Raw genomic sequence first — 21243 nt, 5'->3', positions numbered from 1 at the left:
TTGGGGAAATTCCAAAAGTGTGAAATGAGAGTACTCATCATTTTTAAAGGAAAAATGCACTTTTTATGGCATATACATGGACAAATGTGCAATTTCAAGCTAAAATATGCATGGAAATAGCAAGATAAGCATGAATTGATGAGCAAGTTTGAAAATGTCCGCTTGCTTGGAGGTTAAAGAGCCAAAATAGCAAGTTTTATAAACTTGAAGATCAATTCTTCCTCAAATCCGGATTTTCAAACAACTTTTTGACTTTTTGTGCACTTGCATTTAACAAAAATTAATGAGCAATGAAGGGTCGAATTTAACATGAAAGTGCCAAATACATGGTCTCCAAAGACAATATCATGCATTTAAAACTCAAAAACAATCCCTCTTCATCAAAGGTATGGGCTGAAAATGCATTTTTTTGAACAAAAATATTACTTTTTAATGCAAAAATCTGGGCCGTTTTTGCAAAAACGTGGCCAAAAAATGCATATTTTTGAGTCATTTTCGACTTGTGAATGCAAAAATGACTTTCCCAAATGGATATACATGGATCCAAATGCAAAAAAGTGGCTTCAAAATGCATAAAACTGGATTAAAACCCCAATTAATCAGGCATTTTTAGGCCAAAACGTGATTCATAAAAGACATGAAATGAATTTGTTTTTGGCTTCCAAGTGCAAAAATGTGAGCCAAGATGTATTGCAAATGATTGAAGATGCCAAAATGCCTCAATTCCTTGCAAAAACATGATTTAAATCTCTCTAATTGGATTTATTTGAAGATTTTTCCCAAAAACGTGCCCTTAGAAGGATTTTGAAAAAACATTTTTTAGCAAAATAAATCCATTTTTGATGTTAGAAAATCCATTGCCCAACAAAAACAACCCTATTGGAGAAAATTTCATGCAAATCCATCAAGAAAATCTCCATTTATGATCAAAATCGGGTTCTTGGAGGGCAAAGACATGTATTTCTTCAAAATCAGACTTTTTGGAGGCCAATACACATATTAAAACATGCTTTTGTTTAAAATCAGACCTTTTAGATATAATAACATGTTTTAAAATGTGCAAACAAGGCAAAGCAGACCTTTTTGGGTCAATAGCATATTTTAAAATGTGCAAGGAATTAAAATCGAACCTTTTAGATGCAATTACACATTTTAAGTTAAATCTCACATTTTGGATGCAAAGACATAAAAACTTAACTTTTGATGCAGTGACATCAAAAAGATCCACTTTTGATAACCTTTTGAACTTTATATGTAGTGACATGTAAAATGTCCACTTTTGATGGATTTTACATGTAATTGCATATAAAAGGTCCACTTTTGATAACTTAAATATGCAAAGACATGGAAAAGATCCACTTTTGATGTATTTATGTTTCCAAGTTGAACTCTATATGTAAAAACATGTAAAAGGTCCACTTTTGATGACTTTAAGTGATTTAATAAGCACATGTCAATTTAAATTCATGAAAATATTACATAAGTGGGACATAAATTATATTTACATATCATATTAACAATATAGCATGTAAACATCATTTAAAAAGTAATATTTACTAGAGTATTTGATTTAAATGCTAAAAATTAAATTGAACTATATAGTTAATATAGTCACTTAAGTGAAAAATCAAATAGTAACTCAACTTAAAAATGTAACATAAAGTGCACTATAGTTACTTTAAGTGGAAAATTAAAAGATAAAGTAAGTTAAAAACATAACATAAAGTGAATTTAAGTTATATTTTTCAAAAAGTGAATGTCAAATTAGAAATATAACATGATCTTTTTAATTCATGTTGTTGCATTAAAAAGGTCTACTTTTTGGGCACTAAAATGACCATATCTTTTGACTGACAACTCCGATTACACTCTAGGTTAGACTAAATTGAAGGGAAAAATGAAAGGCATGACATGAATAAAACCAAAAAACTGAAAACTAACAAACACAAAATCAAAAGCAAATAAAGAATGATGAAGGCCTCAAAAATAAAGTAAAGGTTCGATAGAAAGCAAAATGAAAAAGACTTGATGAAAGGCTTCAATAAAATGATTCATTATATCAATTTGTGTTGTTTGATTGATTAATACAAACCAGTTAAATAATGAAATAAGTTTAGAGAAATGCGAAACTAGTTTGAAAAAGTTTCATATCCTACATTTTGTGATGAGAAAATGTAAGACAACAAAAGGGAATGCACTTTTTAAGTAACATCCCACATTTTGGGTGCAAAGACATAGAAACTTTCCTTTTGATGCAATGACATCAAAAAGGTCCACTTTTGATAACCTTTTGATGTAATGAGATGAAAAAAGTCTACCAACTTGAACTTTATATGCAGTGACATTGAAAATGTCCACTTTTGATGGATTTTACATGTAATTGCATATAAAATATCCACTTTTGATAGCTTAAAGTCATTTAATATCCCCAAATTTGAAGGATATGTGGGAATGGTTGTTCATAAAAAGAGAAAAGCAACACTACAAAGGGAAGACTCATCTTTTCTCCTTGTTTGGTAGGATTCGAATTTGGTAGAAAGTTTTGGTCTCCCATGCTTTTTTCTTCTCTACCATCTAGCTGTTTGCCAACTATCGCTTTAATAAACTACAAAAGATTCTTAGATACTTCCTTTGCTCTGAGGGCTTGGGTAAAGGAAAGAGATAGGTTGTTAATTGGACACGGTGTTGCTTGTCTAGACTCCAAATACAGGGGCAGTCTTGGGCTCAAGGGATGCATTGGCAGTTAAATGGATTGGTAAAGCCTGTGATGGGGATGAGCCCTAGAAAGTTTTGGTTACAAACGATGTTTGGTTGTCTAAACCAAAAGAGGCAAATCTTGGGGGATTTAATTTGTAGGATATACGAATTTCAGCTAAATGTACTAAAATATGTTTTATTTCCAATATCATGGCTATTGATGATTTATTTTTATGGTGTCCAGTACTATGGCTAGTAGTTCTAGCAATTTGTTGATTCAGTAAGGCGGTTTATATTTTGGATTGATGGAGTATAACCATAGTAATGAGAATCGCCATGAAATCGCTTGAATCATCAGATTGGCGATTCGATTCATGGTTCTCAATTTTTTTTTTTAATTGGTGAACCAAATCATCGATTTCATCACATGAATGATTCATGTGATTCATGCAAAAAATCGCTAAAATCATCTTTGCGAATCACGAAAAATCGGTCATGCGGGTAGGCCAAAAGTCAAGTCAAATTTTAATAAAAACACATCTTTTTAAAATATTTTTTTGCCTTTCCTCTTTGTTTTAACCCAAAAGGCTGAGGGTTAAAACAAAGTGGAAAGTTAGATGGGATACTCAGAGGTTGAGGCTGCAACTGAGCTTGAGGATAATGATGAGGCTTGAGCTAGAGCCTTGTTTTCTCATTTTCTTTATAGATAATGATAGACATACGTTTCATGGATCTTCATCTTACATACATTTATGATTTGATGTCTTTTAGATCTTTATCTTACATACATTCTATGATTCGACTCATTTTGATCCTACGATATCTATTTACTTTAGCTACAATTTACATTTTACATGTAATGTAGTTACGTATGTGATGGATTTATCATTTATGTTCCATGTTTATGTATGTTAGCTTCTATTTGATAATGGTACAGTGTGTTTAATTTATTTTCAATAAAGGGTGCATGAAATAAGTTTTAAATTGTTAAAATCTCTAAATTTTAAGGGTTTTCAAAATTTTCCGATTCGATTCCAATTAATGGCCAATTCACGATTCGATTTGGCCTTGCTAGTTTCGATCAGATTCCGATTCTAGTTACTTTGAGTATAACTCCTCATAATGTATCTCTGTTTTGTTCTATATCTAATATGCATAAAGAAAGAACTCCTTAGACAAACTTCAAAAGAGTGCATGTGAAATGTGGTGGTTGCAAATAAAAATGTGCACATCCCTAGCATCATTAACCACTGCTTTGATCTGACCAATATTTTCGATGCCAATAAGTGCAGTATTCATGTCATGCACACAACAAAGGGTATGTCTGTAAGCTGCCTTAGTCAATTTCCTTGCAGCTTTGCACCATAGTTCTGAGAATCGTGTTGAAATCGCGTGAATCCCCGATTCGGCGATCAGATTCATGCACCCCAATTTTTTTGGTGTCGAAAATCGTGATTGGCGATTTCATCGACTGAATTGCCAGTATCAAGAATTCACTCCAAAAATCGCCAAAATTGGCCACGTGAATCGGCTGGCGGCAACAAGCATGTTTAGTTGGAAATAATAAAAATCACTTATTTTTTATGCTCTTTTTTACCTTTCCTCTTTGTTATAACCCTAAAGAGCCTTCTAATTGTTAAGCATGAGTAGAAGAGAGGAAAAGTGAGAGAGAAGAAGAGAAAAGAAGAACCATAGGTTTAAAAAAAAACGACGACAAATAAAAAATGTTTAGGATGCATAACGGACGATGTCCAAGGGAAGGGAAAGACATAATCAGGTAGTAAAACATCAGCGGTTCCTAGAAAGAGTGTGGGATCAGAAGAAAATCACAAAAGTATTGTGTTCCATGCAGTTTTGTGTGGGTTTCAGAGTGCTAATTTGGTCTTGGCGGCGGGGGCGTTGCCTCTCGACCCCGCCCAATATTGCGACAGGGAGCGCATTGACCCTGTTGGGGGCGTTGCCCCTTAGACCCCTAGTCGCTGCAGTTATCAGTCATGGGAAGTCTGACCAGTTGATGAGACCTGAAGCTGCTATAGGCATGGAGTGTCTGTGGTGGAGAGAACAACAGAGCAAGCCTTTCGAGAGGGGTGATACACTTTGAAGCACTTGGAGTAGGTTTTGGATGTGAAGTTGTCTTATAATAACTAAGGCAGCTGTCTTATAAAAACTCTTTACCCCATGCGGTAAACACAAACTTTCATGTTTATGTATGTTAAGTTTTAACTTCTATTTGATGATGCTATAGTGTGTTTAAATTATATTCAATAAAGGGTGCATGAAATAAGTCTTAAATTGTTAAAATCTCTACATTTAAAGGGTTTTTTCAAATTTTCCGATTCATAGGCGATTGATCGCCGATTCACGATTCGATTCGGCCATGCCGATTCCGATACAATTCCGATTCTCGTAACTTTGATTTGCACACATGGGCTGCATCCATCAACACTAGCACAACATTTTGTTGCCCAACCTCCTCAATAGTATCCTTGGGGATCTGAAACTGAAATTCGATTTGTGATGCCTAGAACAATCAACTTCCTTAAGAAAATATAGGTCCTTGTACATGTAACCACCATTTGCAAACTCTCTAAGTATTCCCTGAGTTGCTGAGCACTCTATTTTTTTATTGGGTGAGTACTCGCAAGTTTAACCCTTTCTTTTTTATAGGCACAAATAACATGGGTAAAATTGTCAATACAAGTAAAATGTCTTTTTCACATGCTGTTTTTGCTATAAAACCATGCATTTGCTCTTTCTAGCTATCAATTTTTAATTTAATATATTTTGTAGTTAAATTTTATGAAAAAGAATATGCTTCAAGAGGTTTTAGCTTTTAGTTTGTTCTAAGTTGTCGAGTTTTTGCGGAGTTTTCATCGAGGTTTTCCTAAGTTGAAAATTTGGGCTTGTCAAGTACTCTCTAAGTTTGAATCTGCAACTTATGCATGTAACCATGATATTGATGAGTGGACATTGGCTAATTTTTGTACACCCACCCATGACTATACTACATCCACTTGCAACCCAACATTTCTTCATTTTCTCCATTAACACATTTATGCTAGAATATTTCTTATCCAACATTTGAAAGATCCCTAATAGATGCCCTTGCTGATCTGCTATAGTTTTTAAATTAATAAACTATATTTTCCTGTGATTTCTTTGATGGTCTTTGAGATTAGACAGAAGTTGCAGAAGGTTTTGTTTTTGTTTTGTGTTTTTTGATAGTTTTCACCATAGTAATGAATAATGAACAATAAACATGAGAGGAGACTGAAAATAAATAAGAACATAGAGCCAAATCAAAATTGCTATAAATCGTACCAAGTAGATTTCTGATTTATAAAGCCAAATAATAAATCCAATGCAGTTCCAAGGAGCTTACATCCAACAATGATGCCAAACTGCTGCAAATGGCAGCCGTAAGACTGCAAGGAATCACGTCCCAGCTGAAAGAATCAATCTGTAACGCTGAAACCATAAATCTGCAACCCGAATCCACAATAAAGAATGGTGTACTCTATCCCTGATAGCAACGCACACTGTCTGAAGAATCCAATGCCAATAACTGCTGAGGGCTACGTCCTAGCCAATCCAAAACTTGGGGTTTGCGTCCCAGATGAAGAATTTCTCTCTCAGAGCCAACTCACAAAAACAAGTTTTTCAATATGCAAAAGATGATCTTAGAATGAAGCTTCCATCTCCTTCTAACCCCCTCTCAATTGCAAATTGAACCCTAAGTGTCTCCAAGTGGCATTGTGTAGTGAAAATGTTATAATTTCTTATTTTAAAGTGGTCATGTTACTAGAAAATGACCTTTTTCCTCATAGATAGAATTCCATTCACTGAAATGCCCTGAGACCAAAGAGAAAGATTTAGAGAATTTTGAGACCTTTCCAACGAGCTATCACACCATAGGATGCGCATCCAGATGAGGCCAAAAAACCCCTTATTACTCCAAAATGGCTAAAACTTAACCTTATTTAATTTATTTAATCACCAACTTAGGAAATATTTAAATATATTAAAATATTTCCCAAATGGTCCCAAAAGGCCCAAAATGACCAATCAAACATGAATCTGACCTTGTCACCTGTCTGTAAATGATGCCGGACAAGATGTGTCAACTGGTAGTCCATCTCTAAAATCTAGGGATGCTCCTAAAAAGTAGGAGACAACCCCAATCAACCAAAATTGAGTCCCAATGACTCCCCTGCTGTGTGCACCTCTGAGAGAACTGTCACTGAACTGGTAGTTCCTCCTAAAAAATAGGAATGCCTCCTAAAAAATAGGAGATGCACTCGAAGTCTCCAAAACGTTTGTTGAGGTCTCCAAATGCCTCCTAGACCACTCCTAGTCAATCCCTACAAATTAGGAATCCCTCCTAAATTGTAGGAAACTGTTGTCTATTGCTCCAAACTACTTGGGAAGCTCATGCATGACTCTCAAAGCCCCTGGGTTAGTTCCCTCTACGCTCTGCTGGCCTATGGGAACCAGATAATAGACCAACCCTGCTAGAAATGTTGTCACTAAGGAAGGGCAGAAATTGGGGACATGACAGTCCTCCCTTCCCAAAGATTGCTTGTCCTCAAGCAATGTCAATCCAACTCCACAAACATCAGGCAAGTCCATACCATAACCAAGAATGATCCTAGGGTTCCAAGCCATCCTGGAAGGTTTGTAGTTCCATCTTCTAGAAACATTGTCCTGCACTGCACCCAAACAATTAACCTCCTGAAAACCCCCTGAAGGAAGAGCAATCAAATACTGTACCGACTCTGTCAACTCCTCAATGAACTGATCTCCGAAAGAACCAAACTGGAACACTAAAGGCGGAAACTTTAGTAAGCCTACATTGGCTTCCACATCCTCAACTATTGAACTGCAAGTCCAAGTGATTCCAGGATTCCAAATCTGCCTCAAAAGGGAACCACCATGCTGACGCTTCGTCACTCTGATATAAATATTAGTGAACCACAAGTTGTGAAGCAATTCATTAAGACCCTGAAGCACCAATGTATCAATGAGACCAGGGCCCGGATCCCAAACCAAAATACCAAATGTACTGAATGAGATGAAGAAGTATCTCAACCGCACTCCATGAAACATACATACAATGAAGCAGACTAGCAAGGTGTGAAAGTGAACTCCCATAAACCAGTATTCCAACCCACATGACCACCTAACAATGCTGCTATAATTCTGACCAACAACTCGAATGATATCATAGACGTCATCATACCAACGCCAAACAACAAATGTCCCAAAGAAACACTCCTTAATGCCCTCATACTGAATCATGGATGTAGTCAATGCCAAGTCAAGTAGTAAATGATTCCAGCTTGGACAGCCACTAGTCCATAAGGAATCGAAGACTATGGAATCACCAATCAACAAGGATACCACTGCCATATCAATGGATGTAGATGACAAACTCGAAGATGAAGTATGTATGCCATCATGAGAAAAACCAAAGCATGTGTCATTTGTACCCAACATTGTAGGATTATCAATTCCTAAATCCCATATCGATCTGAGAAATGTTGCTCCACCCAACCACTGCGCTACTCTAATGTAAACATCTGTATACCAAAAGTGAAGCAACTCAACATGAATCCACTGAAGAAATGCCCAACACATGTTGATGCCAAGATCCCAAATCTTTGCACTGACATATCCCTCCGGCATGTTGATACTCATTATGTTGCTGTTGTGAAACTGTACCTCATCTAACCAACTAAGAACTTCACTCCAAATGAAGCCACAATTACTACCAACAACCAATGCTGTTAGGAATTCACAAATTTGCCAATCATCGGCAAAGAAAGTTTGTTGAATACTTTTCCAAGTCCTCCAAACAGCTACTACAACTTTACCTATATTTCCACCAATTAGTGTGCCTTCATTAAAGGTTGTTAAGTAAATGTTTTGTTTAACCATGTAACCAACGAAGTCCCTTATATTCTGATCTTGAAAGCCCAATGTAATATTTAAAAAGTCTGAATCTTCAATCAAAAGGTACATCGCTGCCATATCATATGGAAGAGGTGATAAACCCATTGATAAATGAGAGATGTTTCTAATTCTCAACAAAGACAGGCTCTTTGTGGCTGGTCCACTAGGTATGCAATTTAATATATCATCAACTCTTGGTAGAGAAGGATCAACTTCACACTTGAACACCCGAACTTGAATGTAACCAACCCAAGGTTCAAAGTTTGACTCATGAGATGAAAGAGAATTGCTGTTCAAAGTCAAAAAATCAGAAGTATGTTCATACCTTTCCACAATGTTTTTGCAGTCTTCTCTTGCCTCTCCTTCCAAGGTAGGTGACTCCTCTAAAGGTGCTGGTCCATGGGGTGTGTTCAAACGAATATAACATGTCCCATTAACTGCCTTAGCTGCCCAAAATCTGATCCATACCTCTATCTCCATAACTGATATGTTTTCCATTACTAACAAACTCCAAGGTGTAGTATGCCAAACAAACCAAACATTATCAAAATGCAATATCTTCTTAGTAAGTAGCCTCTTAGTCTCCTTAATCATCTCTTTAAGACAAGATGCTTCATATGATCTTAACAATTGTCCTTCCATTGTAGATGATGCATGACTAACCAAATCAGAATCAATAATGTTCCATTCCACACAAATGAAAATAACACTTGTGGCTGGTCCATCAAGTGTGAAACTAATATCATCATTGTTTGGAGCCTTTAAGGGGCTTTTTAAAAGAGGAACGTCATAAACTTCATGATGCAAACTAGACCAAACTGAGTTTTCTAAATCATAACTCTTTTCCTCTTCAGACATCTCAACATGCTCTTCTTGTGGACTTACCTCAAGAAGCTCTTCCCTTGTATGCTCAACATCCTCACTTTCTTCCCTTGGAAGAAATAAGGATCTAATGTATGACTCTCTTTGTCTTCTTGCATTATCAATCTGATTGCATCTTTCCTTGACCTCTTGTAAGTGTTGTCTTGCTTGGGCAGCAAGCATCTTGGCCTTCTTAGCTCTATGTGACCATCCATTGCATGTCTCTTGAGCCTTTTTCACATCTTCCAAGGTGGGGTAAACACAATCAAAACCTGTGGTTTGAATCCACAATATAAATCTCATGTGCAACACACTTAACCTGAGTACCATCATAGGAAAACTCAACAACCTCATTACCTTCATGTGAAATGGATGATACCACATGACTAAAGCTACTATTGCAAAAATTAGAATAGGGATCAGACCTTGGAGACATACTTTCAGCATCCCTAATGGACTGATCCATGATTGTAATCTCTTCCATTTTGTGATCAACTTGATGAATCAATGGTGTGCTATGTGTCTCCTCCTGATCTAGAGTTATTTCTTCTTTAGGAATCCCACATGATGACTGATTTTTATTTTTCATAGGCTGCAACTCATAAGATAACACATCTTCATGCCTTTCTTCTACATACCCTGCAAGTGACTGATCCATTATGGAGTTTTTATCATGAACATGGATAGGTTGACACAAATCTTCTTTCTCACATGAAAACATATCATCAACTATGGCATGGTATTCCTTTTTTGCAAGCTTAACCTTATGACAAATTTTTGGATGCATGTCAATGTAATCTTTGAAATGAAAGTTCTCCCTAACATATTGAGGAAGAGTATTATACTCCTCAATTATGCTAATTACTTCCGTTTTCCTGTCTAGTGGCAATGGATCCTTTTTAGAAGAAGATGATGATCCACTAGCATGTCCAAATTTCCTTGACATAGAATCATTGAACTGCTGCAATTGAAGCTTGAATTTTTGTTGTGACTGTTCCCATTGTTTCCACAGGGTTATATCTCTTAACAATTTTGCCATAATGAACTACCACGTTGACCAACTGAAACTAACATGCTAGAGCAAAAATCGACCCTGTACTGTTAATATGAATTATCAAAACTTTTGATCCAGTACCCAGATGCCAAAATGAATTATCAAAATTTTTTAGCCAGTACCCAGATGCTGAAATGGATTATCAAAACCTTTTATCGAATACCCAGATGCCAAAATGAATTATCAAAACTTTTTAGCCAGTACCCAGATGCTGAAATGAATTATCAAAACTTTTTATCCAATACCCAGATGCCAAAATCTGTTGTGACAATTTCTCACAAACCCTACAGGCTGGTAGGATGTAGGCTCTGATACCACTGAAAGATCCCTAATAGATGCCCTTGCTGATCTGCTATAGTTTTTAAATTAATAAACTATATTTTCCTGTGATTTCTTTGATGGTCTTTGAGAATAGACAGAAGTTGCAGAAGGTTTTGTTTTTGTTTTGTGTTTTTTGATAGTTTTCACCATAGTAATGAATAATGAACAGTAAACATGAGAGGAGACTGAAAATAAATAAGAACATAGAGCCAAATCAGAATTACTATAAATCGTACCAAGTAGATTTCTGATTTATAAAGCCAAATAATAAATCCAATGCAGTTCCAAGGAGCTTACATCCAACAATGATGCCAAACTGCTGCAAATGGCAGCCGTAAGACTGCAAGGAATCACGTCCCAGCTGAAAGAATCAATCTGTAACGCTGAAACCATAAATCTGCAACCCGAATCCACAATAAAGAATGGTGTACTCTATCCCTGATAGCAACGCACACTGTCTGAAGAATCCAATGCCAATAACTGCTGAGGGCTACGTCCTAGCCAATCCAAAACTTGGGGTTTGCGTCCCAGATGAAGAATTTCTGTCTCAGAGCCAACTCACAAAAACAAGTTTTTCAATATGCAAAAGATGATCTTAGAATGAAGCTTCCATCTCCTTCTAACCCCCTCTCAATTGCAAATTGAACCCTAAGTGTCTTCAAGTGGCATTGTGTAGTGAAAATGTTATAATTTCTTATTTTAAAGTGGTCATGTTACTAGAAAATGACCTTTTTCCTCATAGATAGAATTCCATTCACTGAAATGCCCTGAGACCAAAGAGAAAGATTTAGAGAATTTTGAGACCTTTCCAACGAGCTATCACACCATAGGATGCGCATCCAGATGAGACCAAAAAACCCCTTATTACTCCAAAATGGCTAAAACTTAACCTTATTTAATTTATTTAATCACCAACTTAGGAAATATTTAAATATATTAAAATATTTCCCAAATGGTCCCAAAAGGCCCAAAATGACCAATCAAACATGAATCTGACCTTGTCACCTGTCTGTGACTGATGCCGGACAAGATGTGTCAACTGGTAGTCCATCTCTAAAATCTAGGGATGCTCCTAAAAAGTAGGAGATAGCCCCAATCAACCAAAATTGAGTCCCAATGACTCCTCTGCTGTGTGCACCTCTGAGAGAACTGTCACTGAACTGGTAGTTCCTCCTAAAAAATAGGAATGCCTCCTAAAAAATAGGAGATGCACTCGAAGTTTCCAAAACGTTTGTTGAGGTCTCCAAATGCCTCCTAGACCACTCCTAGTCAATCCCTACAAATTAGGAATCCCTCCTAAATTGTAGGAAACTATTGTCTACTACTCCAAACTACTTGCGAAGCTCATGCATGACTCTCAAAGCCCTTGGGTTAGTTCCCTCTACGCTCTGCTGGCCTATGGGAACCAGATAATAGACCAACCCTGCTAGAAATGTTGTCACTAAGGAAGGGCAGAAATTGGGGACATGACAACATTATAGTTTTCAATTTGTTTCCCTTGGTCCCCTAGTGGCACATATGATGGTCCTCTCACTACTTCCATCACCTATGAAGAATGAAGAATTTGGAGTGTTAAATACAAATAGAGTTTGTGAGGCATTCATGGTGCCCATTCGCTTCAGAGTTCAGCCTTGGGCTCTGTTATTGAGAGAAGTATTTTTTCGCGCTTTTTCTAATTGTCTGCCTTGGGAGATGCCTAGGCATCCCTAGGTCTTGGCAGTGTTTTGTCTGTCTTGATGGTGGTGAATGGGGATGTCTCTCTTGTGTCCCTAAGTCTCAAGGATGTCCTTGTCCCTGAAACATGTGGTTTTCAGGGATGAGGTGTCCCCCTTGTTCACTTGATTTGACTGTACAGGTGACAAAGTATTAGCTCTGACGCCACAACAATGTCCTTTTTGTAATGCTTGATATTTTCTAATTCTCTTGAAGTTTTTCAAGCTAGGAACAACGAATTGAGATAAAAATGGAGCTGGAAAATGACATATTCTGCTGGTTGCAACACTCTAGGGAATGTCTATGAAGGTCTTAGGATGATCACTCATCTTATATGATTTAGCCTCAAACAAATGTCATATAACAATGCCAAAAGCTGATCACAATTTGTTTGAATCCAATCTGAAAAAATATGAAGTCCATTTATGTCCTTCCCCATTTTGTAATTGCCTTATTTTGCACATCAATTGTGCTAGATTTCGGAGATATTCAATGGCTTTTCTGTTGAAAACTTGAAACTGCTCATTCAATTTGGATTCTCTTATTCAATTTCCTAGGTGTTTTTGAGTTTGGGTTTTCCCCCTGTTTTGGATGTGGAACTCACCTTCGTAACCAGATATTATGCATATTTTGTTATCCTTTCCTTTCTTGAATATCTATTTCTTCTTTTCTGGGATTCCTTCTTCCTATTGGATATTTGTACATCCGGTTGCCTCCCATTTCCCTGCATCACATCCTTCATTTTCCCAAAAAGCAGTTTGCAAGAATTCATCATGCTGGTGGATGTTCTTACATCTGGATGCTCCAAATTCTTCTCCCTCCATTTCCACATGAAACTTAAACCGTTTTCCTCGTGTTGTATCCATTTTTCAGGACCCAACCAAGTCATTAGAATGTGTCAAATGCTATTTGCTTACCCCAAAATGCCAAATCTATTGTTTGCTTATCCTAAAGATTCCAAATTTTCTATTTGCCCTCCTTAGCAAGTGTCATGGCAACCTCTACAGGTTCATAAAAACCTGAATCATCTTGTATTGAGAGTGGCTCATAGACTGGAGGTCATTCTCAAACAGGGATGATGAATGAGGTACTATGGCATCTCCAAACCCTCCAAACTAGTTATAGATCTGTCCTAGGGCAGGCACTTCAAGTTATGGTGTCAATATTAGTAATTAATGTGCAGAAATGACTGATACATCAGGGGGCATGAATTGTGAGTAATCTGATCATCTGCTTTGCACTAGGGTACTCCAGATCTAGCCCACTATGGCGATGAACATCAGCAATAAATTTTGAAAATCCAATAATGGAAGTTCCCAAATGCTAGTCACCCGATTTGCTTGCAAATATAATTGACCAACCTTGAAAATATGCATCAAATCTCCCAATCAGCACACCATGCAACTTCTGTGTGAATAAGCTAATGCTACTGAGTCAAGGTTTTCATTTCCAAAGATCTTTATAATCAACTAAGGGTTTTTTTGTCCTTGGATGAGAATGAATGAAATGCTAAATCTATAAAATGAATGAAAAGTCAAAGCGAATGCTAGATAGCAAATGAAGCTAGGAACCCCTCTTTTATAATGTTTGTTAAAAGTTGGAGGTTGGAAAAGATATGAAAGACTCTGTTTTGTAAGTTGGGAGCTCAAGGGCTGAGATCATGTATCTTGGGATTGCTAGTTGTAGCTAGTTGGCTTGTTTTTCCATCATCATCATGTAACAACTATTTCTGTTTTCAGTGTTGGATGTGTTGTAGGATTTGTGGACTTTTATGTGTTTTCTTAGGGAGATTATGAAAAAATTTCCCCATGAAATTAAATATAAAACAGTGGATAAGAACATCAATAAAATAAGCTATTTTCTCATTGTGTTTGTGTTATCATTTTGGTTCAAATATCACCAAGAGTCGATTGGTAGTTTCCAGAGTTTGTTTCTAATTTTAGGAAAGTATATTGGTGTCTTTTGATGATTATTCAGTCTGATAACTCAGCAGTATCCATCTTTGAATACCCATAATAATCAGCTTGTTGGGGTTTTGATGTCTAGATACATTCTGGTTGTTTTTAGTATGTTTGAGTTGGGTTTTGTTTCAGCTGTGGGAGTGTGTTCTGGTGAATGATTAGGATGGGCATATAGGTCTCACAAATGTTCATTCAACAAAATTTCTTGTCAAGCACCAACCTCAAAAATATTAGTGAAGATTTGTCATGATGTATGTTTTAGTTCTTATAGCTTATTTTTGCTAATATTACCAATATTTAAGGAAATAATATTCTCAGTTGCAGCTGTCTCCAAGTTCGTTACAAATATTATCTGAACTTCCCCTCATGTCAATAGGATTTTCTCTGCATATATCATCTTTTTTTGACAAGTTTTTGTTCCGGGTGATGTGTAGGCACTTATTGCTGGGGCATTTACAGAAGGGGATAACGACCGTGTCAAAAAAATTGCTTTTAGTGTTTTACAGGTAAATCAATTAATTTATTAGATCCCATGAAATGGATTTCCTGGATTAAATTAATGGAGTAATTTACAACAGTTGAGACAATTTGGTACAGTGTTATTATTACACTAATAATTTAACATCTATTTGGTTGTTACTTGAATTTAACAGCCGTTTTGGATTGTGGTTATATGCAGAAAGGACTAGCATCTGGCATTGTCTTAGCTGTGATCCTATTTGCAGGCTTTGGATCCTTTGCTAAATTATTCACAAAAGATGCAGCTGTCTTGGATGTCGTAAAATATGGGACTCTGGTATGCTGTAGTTAAAATGAGCATTTGATATTTTTTCTTGGACATGAATATCTGTTGTGTTCAGGTGTTTTTGTATCCCAAACTGAAAATATAAATTTCTTCTCCAGTTTGCTGCTGGATCGCAACCAATCAATGCACTTGCATTTATATTTGATGGCCTCCACTATGGTGTGTCCGATTTTGCATATGCAGCCTACTCAATGGTGAGTGGCACATGTATCCTGTGGAATGCTCAAGTTTTTAAATTTAAAGGACAAGCTAAATCTTGCTTGAGCGACTTAGACATTGCCCTTCTGTTGTTTTAGATTTTTAATTATTGAGCTTTACTCTTCAGAATTTAATCTGCAGTAGTTGACTTCTTGAAGCATGAATGGTTTTACAGATGATTGCTGGAACTATATCATCCGCTTTTCTAGTGTTTGCACCATCTTATTTGGGTATAGTGGGCGTTTGGTCTGGGTTGGCTCTTTTCATGGCTTTGCGTATGGCTGCTGGAATTTGGAGGTATTAATCTCTACAGTAATTAGTGTTACCATACAACTATTTTTTAATGTTCTTTTTTGTTTTTCTTAAACAGAAAATAGTCTTCTTTGGTTTTGTACTAGTTGATTTTATTATAAGTAAAATTTTCCTAGAAAGAAAAATTACACACTTCGTTGGCTACCCTAGAAAATAATTTCATTTCTTTGCTGAGCATTATATGAGATTTTGTGAATTTAATTTACTCAGACTTCTCTCAGTCTCTTCAAATTTATTGTTTCCATTATGTCCTTGATATGCATAGCTTAGCAATATGCTACTATTTACTAGTTATGGATACAAGTAAAGGGATATTGTGGGCTTTCTCAGGTTGATGGATAGAAATGGACCCTGGCGGTTACTGAGACAAGAAATTAAGGATGTAAAGATTCAGTATTGACAATGGATTTTATTTTAAAAGCTTCCATCAAGAAATTCAATTTTGAAGCAAAGAGTTGCGTTTGGTAAATTATACAGAGTGATTGCTTTCTGAGCTGATCAATTTTATTCTTACGGTCATGCCCATCAAGCTCTTTACACCAAAGAAAACGGGCTGTCAAGTTTTTCTCTAATTTTTTTTCATGCTCTCGAGCTCTCTATTCTTTGTAAAAAACATGATAGTGCACAATGTAATGTTAAATGTGGTATGGTAGTAAAATAAAGTCCAAGGTATTCCTTGAGATCTCGACACACCTAGAGAGTTATTGATTATTTTTAATTGCTAAACGATAATTACCTAGTGGTTTTGTTTTTCTTCTAATAAGAGGGTCACACAATCATTGTTTGGCAACTCAAATGAGGCCTCTCTTACTCTATCTAGTTTCCATCGTTCTTTATTTCTAAATTCATGATAGCAGTGTTTTGGCTTTTAAGATTACGGAGACATTTGTTGCTTCTATAGTTTTCACAGCGATTGATTCATTAGGAGCATTTTTACCGTTTCAACCATTCTTATAACAAGAAGATACAAACTACCAATGAGCATTTTCTGGAAATTAGAAATAAATATTTTCCATATGATTAAATTTATGTAATATGCAAACCGTTAGTTTACATTGTGTATAATAGCATTTTACTTTTTTGTTCTTTAGGAAGCTTTGATGTGTCTTGTAACCGTTCACACTCGAGTGGAAAAGAATTGGAGAAGACGAAATTGTGCATTCAATATCCCAGAAAACCCTAATGCTCCTGACCCAGTATAGATAAATATGTAGAACCATAAATGATCTTAAAGTAGGTTGTCAATCTGTTGCTTATAGTCTAAAGCTGGGCACCCGGAGAACAACGTTTGATATTTTCAGAATATTTTGACTAAGAGATCGAAGCTAGGTAATTTGAGCAGCTAATACATTTGATGTTGCTGGAATATTTAGCTTTGTGCATTCAATATCCCAGAAAACCCTAATGCTCTTGACCCAGTATAGATAAATATGTAGAACCATAAATGATTTTAAAAGTAGGTTGTCAATCTGTTGCTTATGGTCTAAAGCTGGGCAACCGGAAAACAACGTTTGATATTTTCAGAATATTTGACTAAGAGATCGAAGCTAGGTAATTTGAGCAGCTAATACATTTGATGTTGCTGGAATATTTAGCTTAGAGATGATACTGTTCATTTCCTTAAAGTTTGTTTTGTTGAGAACCATGGGGAACTGTTACTTTTGGAAAAGGTTGGATGCAACTACTAATCTCTTTGGCAATAATGAAGATCTGAACATTTGTGAACACAATGGTAGAACATCCGTGATAGAACTCATATTACATTTGATGTATGAATTGTAAAAGATTTTGATGATTATTTGTTGAGATATATTTTTTAATGAAAATGACGGGGAAGAGGTGGAGTTCTCATTTTTTAAGTTGATACATATCTCAACTACTATCCCGTCCTTGAGACAATAAGGCAAATTGGTTAGAGTTAGTATGTAGGACTTAAAAGTCCTCTATTTGAAAAGGAGGTTCCCTTGACCAATATGTAAGAAATGTACAATTTCTCACAATCTTATGGAATTTATGCATATCTACTTTTCAAATTATATGCCGAATCAATGCATGACCAAAAGAATAAAAAACACTTTCACAATAATAATGACAAAAGCTCCCTTAAGTTATCATGTTTGAATTTGAACATTTCACCTAGAAAAGTATATAAATCTATGGATGAATGTGACCTTAAACCAACCACTATTGATGAAATCAATCTTAAAAGGAAATGATGTAGAAATATGAAAGACCATTATGAAGAAAAACATTTTCTTATTGGCATGAAACCCTAAGGTGCTCTTATTTATTTCCAAATGTTCCTTCTTCACAAGATTGAAACTTAATCTTAGCTCGTATTAGTTGTCCAAAAATAGTCTTACAAATTAGAAGTTATTTTTCTTTGATAACCTCAAAATATAGGTGGTGAAATAGCTCATTCAAAACTTTATTTAGAACTATTTAATAACTAGCAAAACAACCCTAATCATAATCATAAGAGTTATTTTTCTTTGATAACCTCAAAATATAGGTGGTGAAATAGTTCATTCATAACGTTGTTTAGAACTATTTTATAGCTAGCAAATATATCCCTCATGCACCTTCAAAGTAAAAGCTTACAATTGTGGCACTTATCCACTATTAATTTTCACAATAGCTTCAATCCTTTTTTGTTATGACAACTTGGATGTGAAGGTGCTCCACTAGTTGATAACTTTTCATGGTGGCAAAGTCGGTTGGTTTGAGTTCTTTGGAGTGAAGAATATGTTGAAGGATGAGATTAAGAACATTGATCTCCTCTGTTTTCAAGTTTGTAGCAAATGCTTGTGAGATTATAGTTGGGGCAATGAATCTTGAATGCAGGAGAGATCATTTGCTTCTTTAATGGTGTTGGGATAATGAATGCAAGCTTGGTCATGTAATTGCCAATCTAACACTAAATTAGATTATTTTGTGTGGATTCAAGGGAAAATCACACGTAAGCTATTCCTAGACATGGTGGTAATATTAAATTACAAAATCCAAATGACATGCTGTCATGTCCCCTCCCAAAAGAATTTGTTAGTAAATAATAAATTATTAATTGAAATATTAATCATAAATTATAATATATTTTGTTAATAATATTACAATAAAAAAAATGATATATAATCTATAAAATAATAATAAACTATAATGTAATATAAGTATATTCATAATACTACTAAATGAAACATAATATTACAAATATTAATTCATAATATATATATTTTTAAAACCTACTATTAGATCATTATGTTGTCACAATGAAATAAATAAAATAATAGCATAGAAAGACAAATGACACATTATAATCGATATATTACTAAGCGGGTATCATTGCCAACCTATGGTGAAATATAAACACCAGATTGGATTAGCCATGACGGATGGTGGAATCCGCGATGATAAGGTTGAGTATGGAAGTGGGGGCACTAAGATGATTGACAACAGCAACCCATGCGACAAAGAGAAACTTACAATTATTGATAACCTTGCAATCCACGTCAGCTAAAGGAATAATCCATGGAGGTATTTATACTAGCAACGAGCGTGGAAATACAAGGTGACCGCAGGAGATAATAGGCACAGCAAAATCCAACGTGTTAGAAAGACTAAGGATATCATTAGTCATCGAACCAAAATAGGTAAAATACAGGAGACGCAACGCTTGGAAAATATACACGTGTCTCTCCATGTCATGGTAATATAAAAGGAGAACATTATTTTAATACAAGAGGGAGGGCAGAATCACGGGACACTCAGCGAACACCATCGAATAAGACAAAGACGCTTAAATATACTTCAGCGAACTTATTGAAGAACTTCCAGCAGATAGAGAACGTCTTGGAGCAATAAGGCATCGATAAATTTACCCCTTATTTCAGGTGGACGCCTGGAGAACACAAATAAGAAAAAGATTCATGCAGCAATAGATAAGTAGACAGTCATAGATTTCGTGGGCTGCCTTTATCCATTCATCAGCAATAATCTTTAAACTACTAAGGAAGAAGATAACGATCCATTACCTACAAACATTCTAATCATATACGGACATCTCAGACATAAACGTCTGAGAGCAGAGAACAAAGGATTATCATCTGATTTAATAATTCATTATAAAAGCATCTGTTAAATGACACTACACTGATCAGTAATATTGATGAGGCAAAGAGATCATCAGGGGTTATAACTGCACATATCAAGCATATACTGGATAAAAGGCTGAGCCATGGGCAAAGACTACAAGCATTATTAAAAATAGTTCACACTCATATAGAGGAAAATATCAATCTCATCGTGGAGATAGTAACTTCTAAAGACATTGTAGTTATACAAAATAATGTGATCACAAGTTATAAGTTGTAAAGGTTATGGAATCACAGTTTATGGGTGTAATATAACAATATATACTCCTATAGGGATATCTTATTGGATTTCAAGTATTGATACATATTAGAGGTACATCTTTTTATATTTATATCAATCCCAATAAATTATAACCAATTATGATATTTCTGAATAAGTCACAAATCCAGCGAGAGTTAGACAAAGGGTCATTATAGTGGTATCAAAGCATGATCCTGCCATCCTATGAGTGAACGGTTATGGAGACTTACGAGAGAAGGACCAATAAAACTACAATGAATGACTTGGCTAATGAAGTAAGAACATATATGGAGCAAACCTACCAGACCAACCAAACTATATGGAATCAAATGGAGAAGTCAAATCAAGCGCTTCTAAAAGCATTACAAAACATGAGAAATTCGATCAATAATTTGAGAAGTTAACCTAACATAGGAAGAGAAACTAATTCAGTCCATTTTGAAAATAACAATGTAATTTCAAATTCCAGCCTGCCTCAACCTACATTCCTACCTAGAAGAGCAAATCTAAGAGAGGAGGAAGGGGTCGAGCAACCCTTGACTAGTATGGAAGATATTGCAAGGGCCTATGCTTCTCTAGAGCCTAACATTAGAGAAGTGATATCTTTCAGAGAATTTTGTGAAGATAAATGAAGGGAGACATCTAGAAGAACAGTAAATGAAGAACTCAAACATAAAATTAATAAAATAAAGCTTCCGTATTTTGATGGTTCAGGAAAGATTGCACTGCGCCAGTGGTTGGAGAAACTAAACACATTTTTCATTCTAAATCCCATGACAGAAGAAGATGCCTTGCAATTTGCTATAGTACATCTAGAAGGAGCAACGCATGATTGGTGGACCCATGGACGTATCTCATTAGGACATAAAGATATAAAATTCTATGAAGAATTCTCCCAAAAGCTCATGAGCAGATTTGATGATAAGGACATTGAATGGTACTTTCAAGAACTAACTCAACTTAGACAAAGTGGCAGTGGA

The 21243-nt window shown here is 35.6% G+C and overlaps 1 protein-coding gene across 1 annotated transcript in view; it reads left to right on the top strand.

The window, feature by feature from the left end:
• The window catches only part of LOC149567004 (protein DETOXIFICATION 44, chloroplastic-like), a 188829-nt gene extending 172159 nt beyond the window's left edge, over positions 1-16670 (top strand). Inside the window, exons 9-13 of the mRNA XM_089820210.1 lie at positions 14994-15065; positions 15239-15355; positions 15463-15558; positions 15738-15859; positions 16205-16670. Of these exons, the coding sequence (XP_089676336.1) occupies positions 14994-15065; positions 15239-15355; positions 15463-15558; positions 15738-15859; positions 16205-16274 (477 nt within the window). The 3' untranslated portion in view covers positions 16275-16670. The remainder of the gene's footprint in view (positions 1-14993; positions 15066-15238; positions 15356-15462; positions 15559-15737; positions 15860-16204) is intronic.
• The last annotated feature ends 4573 nt before the right edge of the window (positions 16671-21243 follow it).

The sequence above is a fragment of the Cupressus sempervirens genome, chromosome 3, assembly GCF_028749045.1.
Source record: "Cupressus sempervirens isolate cs-2001-9-10 chromosome 3, ASM2874904v1, whole genome shotgun sequence".
In the NCBI taxonomy this organism is placed as follows: Eukaryota; Viridiplantae; Streptophyta; class Pinopsida; order Cupressales; family Cupressaceae; genus Cupressus; species Cupressus sempervirens.
This window is presented reverse-complemented; position numbering and strand designations above follow the sequence as displayed.